This window comes from Tupaia chinensis, unplaced genomic scaffold (assembly GCF_000334495.1).
Source record: "Tupaia chinensis unplaced genomic scaffold, TupChi_1.0 Scaffold143584_1, whole genome shotgun sequence".
NCBI classification, from domain to species: Eukaryota; Metazoa; Chordata; class Mammalia; order Scandentia; family Tupaiidae; genus Tupaia; species Tupaia belangeri.
In genome coordinates this window covers 697,025-710,014 of record NW_006203430.1, presented here as the reverse complement: position 1 = coordinate 710,014, position 12,990 = coordinate 697,025, and the positions used below count along the sequence as shown (strand labels likewise).

At 36.5% G+C, this 12,990-nt stretch overlaps 1 protein-coding gene across 1 annotated transcript in view; it reads left to right on the top strand.

Moving 5' to 3' along the window:
- Nucleotides 1–12,990, top strand: part of L3MBTL4 (L3MBTL histone methyl-lysine binding protein 4) — a 494,670-nt gene that overhangs the window by 276,741 nt on the left and 204,939 nt on the right. Inside the window, exon 13 of the mRNA XM_006164002.3 lies at nt 60–174. Within this exon, the coding sequence (XP_006164064.1) occupies nt 60–174 (115 nt within the window). The remainder of the gene's footprint in view (nt 1–59; nt 175–12,990) is intronic.

The window sequence follows — 12,990 nt, the reverse complement described above, 5'->3', positions numbered from 1 at the left end:
GATAAGGATGGTAACATAATAATTACTGATTACTAATCACACAAAACTTATTTGCACAGGTCCATTTTGATGGTTGGGACCATAAGTATGACTACTGGATGGATGCGGACAGCCCTGACATCCACCCAATTGGATGGTGTGATGTAACAGGGCATCCACTGGAAGTGCCATACCGTGAGTATTTTGTTCTTTGTTGTTGCTTTTTAAATATTTAGCCTAAATTCCAGGTTTAATAATGCTTGTTTATGTCATCATATCATTTTAGGCATTTGAATGCTAAATATCAGATAGATGAGTTAATTAATCATCACTACAGCTACAGTGAAAGCCAGTAATTCACAATTAAACCTCAAAGGATATGCTTTATATGAATGAAAAGAAATCATCTTTAAGAAATTATTTTGGTAGTGTTTCCCAAAGAAATACTTGTTTTCTACATTTTAATTTGGAAAACTAAGCCAGCGTTTCTAAATCCATCTATCTTTTAGATGAAGTCAGTTTTTTTTTTTTTGTTTTTTTTGTTTTTTTTTTAAGATTTATCTTAAGTTTATTTTCTGGAATAGTCTATAAAAATTTTAGGAAAAAAGCATTTTGAAATATTTTAAATTTCATCATTTTAAAAATAATTTTGTTGTAAGCATTTGAAAATCTCTCTGTTTTAAGCGTTTCTAAATCCATCTATCTTTTAGATGAAGTCAGTTTTTTTTTTTTGTTTTTTTTGTTTTTTTTTTAAGATTTATCTTAAGTTTATTTTCTGGAATAGTCTATAAAAATTTTAGGAAAAAAGCATTTTGAAATATTTTAAATTTCATCATTTTAAAAATAATTTTGTTGTAAGCATTTGAAAATCTCTCTGTTTTATTAGTATCTTCGTTATTTCTATCGTCTTAGAAACTTAAAGTTAAGAAGGAAATTAACCACTCTAAATTCTAATGAGCCTTGAACCAAAATATCTTATTCTTTTGTCTGAAGGAGTCCTCTGATCTGATTAGGCTGACATGACTAATTACTAGTTCTAGACATAGTGCAAATGTTCTCCATTCTTAGGTTTGTTTTGTTCCCTCGCAGCTTCTGTTTCCCTCCCTCTGGGTTCTTGGGAGGAAACTAGAATGCTACTCCGTTAATGAGCATGTCTTATATTGGGCCAGCCTAATGATGCTTGAACCTTAGACCTAAGAGGACTAACTGTGTCTTTGAAAGAATTCCATAACTTCTTATAAAAGTGAGAGGAATCCCTGACTAAATAATCTGACCACAGTTCTACATTTGCTAAAGTCTTCAAAAACTACAAAGTCACTAAGGGGCAGGTCCTAAAAGAACTCATAGTGCATTGGTATCTGTACATAAGGAATATAAAAACAGGGACAACCATGGTCACCCCTCTGGGGAGTGCGGGAGAATTCCGTGTAGGAAAAAATATGCCATCTCTGCTTTGTGGTCTTCTCTAATCTCTCTTCTTATTTTCCCTGATTTTACACTGTGGCATGCCAGTGAGATAGTTGTTGCTTTATGTTAATCACTGCACCTCCAGTACCCACGCCCAATCCATCCCTCATCAAAAATTACCTCACATAGCAACAACTTCAACGAGTCAGGGATGACAGCACTGTAGGTATAGGAACCTTCACTCTTCTCATCCATTGTCTGCTCTTTTGTCCAGCTGCTCTCCTGTCTTTTCTACTTGCATGTCTTACAAGCACCCCTAAGTGTACATCAAACTCGAACACCATCTCAAGAAAAAACCTTGCTCTTTCTAGTAATTCCTATTTATTTCCTAAGATCCTACTTCTTATTGCAGCCATTGCAATCTCTGCGGCTTCCTTGCCACATATAACCAGTCATCAAGTCCTGCTGATTCTTTCTTAATTCCTCCAGAATCCCACCCTTACCCCCACTTCCCCTTCTTAAAGTCAATGCAGTTTTTGAGCTCTCATCATAATCACCAGTGAATTTCAGCATGTTGTCTACAGTCTAGCAGTGAGTGGCAAAAGTCCTCCCAATGAGCCTGGGATGAATATACAAAGGGACATTCTAGAGACAATATAATAGATGCCAATGGTTAAAACTGTGAAAACAAGTCAAGGTGCTTAGGTATGAATGTCAGTTTTGTACTTGCTGGGTTGTATATTTCTCTGACCCTAAGTTTACTTATCTGTAAAATACAGATGATATTAGAATCTATCTCATAAATAAATGTATAATAATGAAATTAGAATAATGTATATGTAGCACTTCAAAATGGGCCTGGACCTATAGTATGTGCTCAATTAATGTTAGCTTCTATTAGGAAACAACCCATAGATTTTCATTATTACATAAAAATATTTAAATGTATTAAATTACAAATTTGAAATGGAGCTAAAATGAAGGTAGTTGGAGTTTCCCACATACTTTCATTCCATTTGTTACTAAGAAGGTTTCTGTGTTGTTGATAGTATTGCAAGGTTTCTAATTTGTGTACTCATACTCAGATAATTAGAATCTCTGGAGTTTGAGGGAAAGACAACTTAAAATAGACTGCCTTTGGTTGGTGATTTTCTATTGCTTCCATGCTTGTGTGTTTCGTTACAAATTTGCTTTAGATTATTCATTATTAATATGGCTTATTTGTGTTGTTTAATCCTATTGTTAAAATTATGGGGAACAGCAGTTAGTGTAATGACTATGTTGCTGAACTCTCATGTAGCCGACTGTGTTTCAAGTCCTGGACCCAGTGGCTTAAAATTACACCGGGCGCGTGTGCGTGCATGCCCAAGATCCCAAGAGGAGAATGGAGGAGAAAGGATTGCGGCGTGGCCATCCCTCCTGGGGTGTGATTTCTTGCTTTCTATCTCTCTGTCTCTCTCTGTCTTTCTGGTGAGCACACGCACCCTATAGCAAAACCTCTACCAAAAAAAAAAAAATGCAGTCTGTTTCATAAGTATTTATGTCCAATTGATTTTCAGAAACCTAGACTTTAAGACATGTATGTGATTTCGTTCAATATGTATCATTGGTGCCCCTATTGTAAAAGCAAACACACACATACTCACACAAGCAATTCTGCTCCAACACTGGTTCTGTTGTTTGTCACTGAATCCTTTTTCTACTGGAATATAGAAACCAATAGTTGGTGCAGGTATTACAGAAAAACGAAGTTCAAGAGTCTAGCATTGGCTATTGCAATGACTTCATAACTATCTTTTTTCCATTTTTACTCCCTAAGATAGTCTGTGTAAATCTCAAAACTCACCTCATATCTTCATTCTTTTTTTTTTTTTGGAGAGGTTTTTTGCTATAGGACGCGTGCGCTCGCCAGACAGAGACACACAGAGAGACAGAAAGCGAGAAATCACCCCCCGGGGAGATGGTGACACTGCAATCCCTTCTCCTCCATTCTCCTCTCGGGATCTTGGGTACGCCCGCACACGGCCCGGCATGAGTTTTAAGCCACCGGGTCTGGGACGCAAACCACGGTCGACTACGTGGGAGTCCAGCGACACAGACATTACGCTAACTGCTGGTTCCCTCATATCCTCATTCTCAAAATTCTTCATTGGTACTCAGTATTCTATAGGCTCTAGATTCCTTTGCATGTACACAAGAGCCTTCATCATCTGTACTTTACTTACCTTCATATGTAATCTTCTACCATTTTCTTCAAAAAAATCTTCACTTATACCAATCAGATTTACTCATAGTTCCTTGAATATTTGCCTGCTAAGATGCCTAATAAAATATATCACCCTTCTATAGTTTTCCTCTGCATTTTGGAAATGCTGTTGAACAAGGGGGTCTCACATTTTGCCTTTCTTTAGAGAAAGAGAATACCTCCTGGGTTAGTGTCAGATGTTTATGTGAGAAAAGTGAGAAAGAGTACTTGCTCTGCAGTATGAATTATGTGTAGCATCTTGACTGTTACTCTGTATTTTATGAGTGATATTGTACAAACAACTACATCAAATCACTTTTTATTTTCTAGTGCTATCATAAGTCGAAGTGTTAATTTTCTTTACTGATATAATTCAAACTAAACTTTTCTTGCTATACTGTCCAGTAGGTTTGATAATAATTAGATTTTTGTAAATTACATAAACCACATCTGTATTTTATTATATGTGAAGATATAAAGCTATGTGGCCAATATTAGTTTAGTTTTTCAGATATTTTGAAGATACTTTCAGATAGGTTAGCTTCAGATTTTTGTACCCTATTGTTCTATTTTTGTTGTATTAGCATAACTCAGCAGTTTTTTAACATGATAATTTTACTGACCAAACATCCTAAAGACTATTAAAAGTTTAGGGTTTGGGAAAACAATCTTAAAGATCATTTAATCTACCCTATTATTTTATGGAGGAGAAAACTGACTTGAACTTTATCTATTTTACTGATTCGCTTTAATAAATTTTTACAAAAAGTATCACAGTATACTAGTGATATTATGTGAAAATAAGAATTATCAAATGTACACACATAGATGCAACACACGTTACACCAAAAAAAGAGTTATCAAAGGAAATATGAGGTAGGTTTACAGTCTACCATTCTCATTTATTTTTCTTTATGAATATTTTCTCCTTTGCCAACATTTTTTAACTAGTAGTATAATAAATGCCTTGAAAATGAGAGAAGAAAAGTGCATGTATGTAAAATATAGACTTGCATATATGTATTATAATTTGTGCATTTGTATGTGTAAGTTTTATTTCTTCGAAGAGAGTTGTCAAAATATGTCTGAAGAGGCTGCAGTTTACGAATGTATGAAATAGAATAAAATCACACAGTTGCCTATGAATGAGTAAAAACTCAGTTTAAATTTGTCATATGTTATTGGTGTATTGGATGCCATAGGTGGAGTTAGTCCAGCAGGCCTCCTAAAAAGTGTTGAGCAAGGTGCCCATGAATATGATGGACCTGGACTGGTGCTAGTCTCTCTAGAGACAGAAGTGGCTCACACATCAGCAAAAATAGAACTTGGTACTTCTCCGACAAATTTTATTAGAATTCATTAAAATTACAGATCTTTCTAAATAAGTGATAGCTACTTTAGTTTGTTTCTATATTTCTCTTTTTATTAAAAAAATCTTTAATAAAGACTTTTACATGTCATGTATTTAATGGAAAACAATTAAGTTTATGTAAACAGTCTAGTCAACAAAATTTTATCTTTCAGATCATGTAATTTTTCTTCAAGATCTGTACATATTCTTGTGATACTCTCGAAAGTAGATCTTGAGTTCAGTTTGATTCATCAGATTTCCAAGGAGAAGCTCTACAGGATACAGATGCAAATTCAGTAGCAGCTTCTCTTAGTTATCTACTTAAACTTCTTTCCAATTCCTACTGCATCTGGAATAAGAAGTTCTTTATGCAATTACTTAAAGACTGGGGTAGGAATCACTGAGGTTTCTCTTGAAATAAGGTTTATGTTGTGCACTAAACTATCATTAGGATTTCAAACATGAGGTAACTCTAGGACTAAACTTGTAGTAAGACTGTTGAGGAAATATCTATTCTGCTGTTTTTCCACAAGAAGTTTAGCACTGATTGCTGTTAACTTCTCATTTGTCTTGTCCAGGTTATCTGATAACAATTTTCCAACTTCTGATTCAATTTCTAAGAGTTACTTATATTTTTCCAATTCTGTTTGATGAAAATCTTCTTGAGAAGCTCTTATTCTGAGTTTAGATTCTAGATCTTTAACTCTGAGTTCCATCTGACTTGTTACTGAAGCATGATTGTTCTCTCTTCACTGCTCTAAGTTTTCTTGAGATGCTGATTCTGCCTGTAAGAACAAATAGACTTCTTTTCATTTTTCTTCTATATGCTGTCTTGCTTTTCCTTCAATCTCCCATTTATACTGTTCTACCTGTATATGTTCTATCATATTTATTTCCATGTGACTTTTTGATGTTTGCTACTTGTTCCAACTTCAGTTTATCCTCCTCTAGTTTTGCACATTTCTTTTGTATTGTTCACATAGATTACAGATGACAATTCTCCTTGCTGAAGAATTTGATTCTTTGCATCTAAATGTACATGGACCGAAGATGTAGTTTCCACTTTCTCTGTAAGATCATTAGTGAAATCTAGCATATTAACTTGAATATCCATTTCAAATCGACTGGCTTTTAAATCTCTTTGGAAACTAATTTCTTCATTTTCATATTCATTTAAGTTTTTTCATGTCATTTGTAAGAGCTTCTCAAATCCAAATATTTCTTTCTCTAATTCACCATTTTTTCATTATTTCTTGATCCAAATTATATTCTAGAGATTGTTTTAATTCAGTAAGTTTCTTTAACTGTCCCTTTTTATCCTCAGATATCTTCTCTTTCTTCTGCTCCTCTAATTTCACTTCATTTCCAAATGTAGCAATCCCAGATGTTTCTATTTTTCTAATACCATTTTATCTCATTTCAGAAATTGAGCCAAAATAGAATACAGGACATGTTTTCAGTCTCTGCAGAAGTACTTTTGACCACGACCATAATATTCAATCACTAGAGCCTGACATAAATTTTTGAAAAGGTAACTGAGAATAGTCTCTTTAGAGTGAAAGCCTGAATATTATCATTCAACTTGAAAGAGCCCAGTTTGTATGGCCAGGTGATAACAGTTTTCTTCTCAGCTATAGATGGTCACCTGCAATTCATCCTTATGTCCATCTGCCAGGTGCTTTCAAATGACCCTTCAGTTTGTCACTCTTCTTTTCTCATCAAAGAAGACTTGATTTCTTAGTTCCATCTGACATACAAATAGTCCTGGATAATGGACTTTATTTACAGTTAAGAATCAAAATGAAATATATAATCTTTGCACTATTGAATTGTCAAGCTCTTTCTAATATGCTTAGTATTTCCTAAATATTCTTTTAAAAATATCAAAATATCAGACCCTAGATACCTTGTCTGTCTTGTTCATCTTTTGGCTACCATTTTTAGTCGCATCATTTGGGAACTATAATCTCAGTCACATTTAATATTAACTTCTTAAAGTTAATTTATTTAGTACGTGAGTGAAAAAAACGGGGAGATAGAGAGACAGAGAGACAGAGAGACAGAGATGGCACCTCAATGGGATCTTGCTGCTGCGATCCCCCTCCAGCTTCTGCCAACCTGAAATATGGGCACATGCATGCCCCATGTACTCAGGGAGATCTCTGTATGCAAACTTGCAACCTTCTCCCATGGGTCAGCCTCACAGGTGTCACATTTAACCACTGTTACCATCATCTGGCCTCTGATACTTAAAAAAAGAAAACCTATTTCTTTTTACTATACTTATTAATGATTTGCCTACAAATTAGCTACCCCATTGGATAATAGTATATCCCATATTTATTGCTTTGGAAATGAACAAGTTTAAGAAGCCAAGAAGATGGACTTTCATGTAATTTTATTGCCAGAGACTGCTTGTGCTTGCCTGAGAGACAGAAAAAGAGAAAGGAGGAGAAAGAAGCCCCTAATGGGCATAGTCATACCATAATCCTTTCTCCAGTTTTTCATTGCTCCATCTCATCAGGATTTGGAGCACACACACACACATGCACATGTTTTTCAAACCACCAGGGTGAGGATTCAAGCCACAGGCAGTCATATGTGATCAGCTCCCTTAACTGCTGAATCATAGGGACAGCCCAAAGGACTCGAATTTGAATTCTCACTCTGCTGTGACTAACTCTGTGCCTTTGTGCAAGTCCTTTACCTCTGGAAACTTGCAGACTTGTAGGATTGGTTGTTACTGGTTGCTTTCAAATGACCCTTCACTTTGATAGGGATTGGATGAAGAACACAGGCATGTCTTCTTGCCGCACCCCCATTTCTCTTTGTTGACCCAGAAAATCAGGAATTGATTTTTTCTAAAATTTGCAGTATAGTTTTCTTTTCCTACATGCTTGTTATACTTGTGCTACCCCATAAAGAGATTGCTTATCATTAAGTTAATATTTGAATAATTTTAGGACAGTTCAAAACACTTGGAATTACTAATTTAGATGTAAGATAAGGCAGCTCCTATGAGCCAAATTCACTTGAGAAATAGTCTGTTGTTTCTAAAAATAATCTGAATACATTTTAGATACATTGCTAGTTAAATTGTCCTCAATGAGTTCTTCAATAGCTTTCTAGTTATATCAGATGGACATAATCTTCTTTACCTGAGCCTTCTACTCTATCTGTCCTCTTGTAATTCTGACTTAGGTTACAGAACTTCTCTCCTACCTTTGTCCTTAGTCTACTCTGAAGGCTCCTCCTCTTGTGAGTAGAGTTTTCCTAGTGCCAATCCTTTCTAATATTTGGGCAGAGAAGATGAAGTGTTAACCTGTTTTCCAAAACTTAGTCTGATGTCCTTGGGGAGACCAAGTGCCCCTTCGTCCTTGTAATTCCTAGTATTTATCCTTTCTTATATTGTGTTACAATTATGTTTTTCTTGCCTAGAACCCTCTAGTGGTTTCACATCTCTCATAGAATTTTTTCCCAAAGTACTGTTCTTGCCTTGAAGCCCCACTGTTTGGCCTCTGCTCACCTCCCTGGTGGAATTTTTACACTTTTCTCTCACTGAGTGAAAGTCAGACAGAGAGACATGCATCCCCAATAGGGTCTTTATGCCATGATCCATCATCAACCAGCCCAGATCATGGGCACATTTGTGGATCAAGTGTGTATGAGGAAGCCCCAGGACACAAACTTGGGACCTTCTCAGGTGGGTTCAGTTGTATTACCCCTGTACTATCACCTGCCTACCCCATTTTATTTTTCTTAATGGCATGTCTCACAGGCTGACATGGTATTCTAGCCTTTTTTGTGTATGCTGTCACTCCTCCTCCCTCAGTATATGGAGTACTCCATGATGGCAGGGACTTAGTTCTACATTGCACTGCCTATGACACCTACACAGAACAAGGCAGCTTTGGAGCTCAAGCATAGACACTGGAGGAACGAATGTAGGCATGAGACTAGGCAGGACTTTTGTGTTATTCAACTTCGTTTCTTGGAACCTTCGCATCTCTTACAGATAAAAATGCTTATTGAAGGGTCCATATGAAACACGCCAACCCACAAACAGTCCAGCTTCTCTGTACACGCTGTACCACTTCTCCCATACTCCAGCCACTAGACTCATTTACAGTATAGTTTTCTCTTCCTACATGATTGTTATACTTATGCTACCCCATAAAGAGATTGCTTATCACTAAGTTAATATTGAATATTATTTAGGACAGTTCAAAATGCTTGGAATTATTACTTTAGGTGTAAGGTAAGGCAGCTCCTATGAGCCAGATTCACTTGAGAAGTAGTCTGCTCCTTTACACTATGGATAGTGATGGCTTGGGCTAGGTCCTCCTTTGGCTTTGTGCATGGTGAACCCACAGTGACTGTCTACCTTACTCTGTTTTCTCACTTCCTGCACTTACAAATGTAATCCTCCTATACTTACTCCACCCTGTCTATTCCTTCAGCCTTTTTCTTAAATACTCTTTCAGGAATCAGAATTAAGCAGAATAAAATATTTGACCCCAGGCCAGGAGGTGGCATGGTGGTTAAAGTGCTGGATCTCACATGGCCAAGTGCAAGGTTCAAGTACTGAACCCAGTAGCTTGAAAAACAGGCAGGATATGCCCAAAATCCCCAGAAGAGAATAGAGGAGAAGGGATTGCAGCCCTGGGGAGTCATTTCTTACTTTCCCTTTTTTTCTGTTTCTCTCTGTCTCTCTCCAGTGAGCACACACGGCCCATAGCAAAATAAATAAATAGATAGATAGATAGATAGATAGATAAATAAATAAATAAATAAATAAATAAATAATAAATAAATAAATAAATAAATAAATAAATAAATAAATAAATTAGAGAGAGAGAATGTATATGTGGAGAGCGGCAATCTGAGAAAACATGGTGTGACCTTTCGATGCATGCAGAAATGCCTTTCTGTGTGAGCTACTCTAGCAATGGCTGTTGAGAAGCATTTACATACAAAAGCACTAACTGTCTGTTGTTATGGGTTATCTTCCTGTTGTTGATACCCTCCGATACCCCATACTGGTGGGCAGTATGAGGCTGGAGGAAGGTACAGGTGTTTATCAGATTGCTGTTCACATGAATATATGTAAGAATCATATTAAATACACAGACACACATACACGTGTGTGTATTTACAGTGCTTTGTATTTACAATGCTTTGTAAATACTTTCCAATAGAAATAAAAACACTGAAATAAAAATATGACAGGTCGCAATGCCGCTAATTAGGTAGATATAGCTTGAGATGAAGCAACTATTTAAAATTAAATGCAGATTTGGATGCATTACTTGGTCACTGATAGACTTTCCTCACCAGGATACCAATAAAGTGTTTGTTATGCACTGACAAACAGCTGTCACTGGGCAAGTGCTGGTGGGTGTGGAGTGGCCTGGTGGTTGTGTGGCTATAGGAGGATTCCTGTGGCTTGCTCTGAAGCATCCTGTGCAGGAGACCCAGACAGATTTGGCTGACCTTGCTGGTCTCTCATTTCTGCTGTGAACACCTTGCATCTAAAACTTGAGAGGAACAAAGCTGCTCATTTCATGACAGATGATTTACTTCATCTTCTTTTATCTTTGGGAGTCACCAAAGATAGAAATATAAAACCAGTAGAACTGATAGAATCCTAAGAGCTTATCAGATCGAAATCTATCATTCAGAGGTGAGGAAACTAGATGATTTGCCCAGCTTGTTAGAGATCAAGGTGGGTCTCTGGCCCTGGTCAGAATGCATTTCCTGACTGGCCTAGACCCTGCAGTGTGTATCTTCATAATCAAATGGATTTCTTTCCCATTATTTCCATTCTGGGTAGCAAGCAGATAACCCAGCTAGTGAGAGGTTCCATCGTGGGCCAGGCCTATGGAAGTGCTGAGTTTGTGTTTCCCAAAAGGAACAATATCCCTTGCTTTGCAGTATCAGCAATACTGCATGAGGCATAAGGGAAAGAAGGGGCAAAAAAAAAAAAAAAAAAATAGATGACATTGCAGCACAGCCTTGTACCTGGTGCATCTGCAGTGACTTCACATCATTCGTGAAAATCAGCAGCTCACAGGTTGTATGGATCTTTCCAGGGATAAGACTGGCCCTTCCTTTTCCATAGAGAGAATCCTTGTTGGGCCTGGGAGGCATTCTCTGGGTTCATACCTCAATATGTGAGGTACTTCTCCCAAGGATCCTACCTATTTACTCTAGTCCCCAAGTCTTTCTTTACATGGTAGCTTTTGTATATTGATCCCAAACTTCTGCTCACTTACCAACCCTAACAAGGCTCCTCATAGGCATATGAGAATCACATTCTATGGGCTGTACCAAAGCAGAACTATAGCCTTGGGCTCCTAAGTTGGCAATAGATCATTGCTGCATCATCACCTTCTGCCATGTGAAAGCAGCATGTGGGATATTTTCCTAGAGGTGGACAGCCATCCATTAGTGAAGGGATATTAATCCTTTGATCAGCCCCTTTTCGTGGTTCCCTGTTCAGAAATAGTTGCCTTCTTCAATGTCAGCCTGAAGAGGAAGAAAATGAGAACAGAAGGGGAAATGTAAGAGAGAAGGTGTATATATATATATATATATATATACACCTCTGACCTTGACCTCTTCTCACCTCTCTTCTGCTGTGCTCTCTTTTCTTTGAATTTTTTTTTTTTTAAACACAGTCTTTCCACCTAAGGGCCTTTGCATATGATATCTTTTCTTTCCAGAATGATTTATGTGCTTTGCTAATAGAGGACTCTCACTCTTCAGAAGTCATCTCTTGAAGCCCCTTCTTTGAAAGGCCTCTCACGGCAACATTATCTGAAGAACCAACCATGTAACAATTTTAATTGTCGTAAGTCCCCATGAAATGGGAACCTTATAGAATGAAGGGACAGTGAGTGTCCTATCTGTCAGTGTTTCTCCAGGGCCTGACTTCCAAAAACATTTATCTATATATTCACCTCTCCATCTAAGATTTGGTTAATTGCACATGTCAAATCCACATGCATCTCTAGAGGCTGCCTTGGGCTCTTGTCTGCAACCTTCATGGGGTGAGTGAGTTCTTGAGTAGTAGCTGCAGTATTAGTCTAGTCAGACCTAGGAGGAGACACGTGGGCCAAAAAACCCCACAACTGACAAAGGAAACATTCATAAAGTAGGAAGCTGACAGGCAGAAAAATGAGATTTCCTAGCTGGCTTCCGTGTCCAAATAATTTTGTCATTGTTCTTTCTTTAGCTTCTGTTTGATTTATATTTGGAAGTAATTATAATGCTTGATTAAAAAGTAAATTAAATGAAACATTACTATGAAGCAGAAGTATATATTAATAGACTAATAGTACAAACTACAATAATAATATGTATCGTTTATAATTTATACTGAAGACCTTGAAAAACATCACTAATTTATCTAACTGTTAAACACAAACAAGCATGATGGAACATAACTTGATAAAAGATATAGCTCATCTTTTATTTAATTTGGTTCATTACACAGCAGATGTATGAATACAATAGAATTACTTATAAATACACCATATGGCCTGATCCATCATTTATCCTATTAAGTGAAATAAAATAATTTATCTTGAGAAAGTAATGATTAAGGAAGCACACTTTAATAGGTATTTGGAACCCTGTCAAATGAGAAAAGTTTCATTCAGTAAGAGATGAAATTTCGCTTAGATTATAAGGTAACAGTTCATGCAAATATAGCTCGGATCTGGAACAATAAATATGATGGTAGATATATATCATTCTCATGAACAATAGAGATAACTTAGGTAACAGAACATTTTTAATTCTGTTCTATTTTAAAGAGAATTTCATAAGTAATCTTTAGTACTTGTTCTTCCAAAATACAGCAAGCTAGTAATCAGCAGTTTTAAGAGTCCCTAAGTACTCATTGACTTAATAGACAATTACAGCATATTGTGTTAAAAAAAAAAGTTAGCTATTTTAGAAGTCTCTAATTACAGATTTACATGATAGACTTATCAAGAAAAAA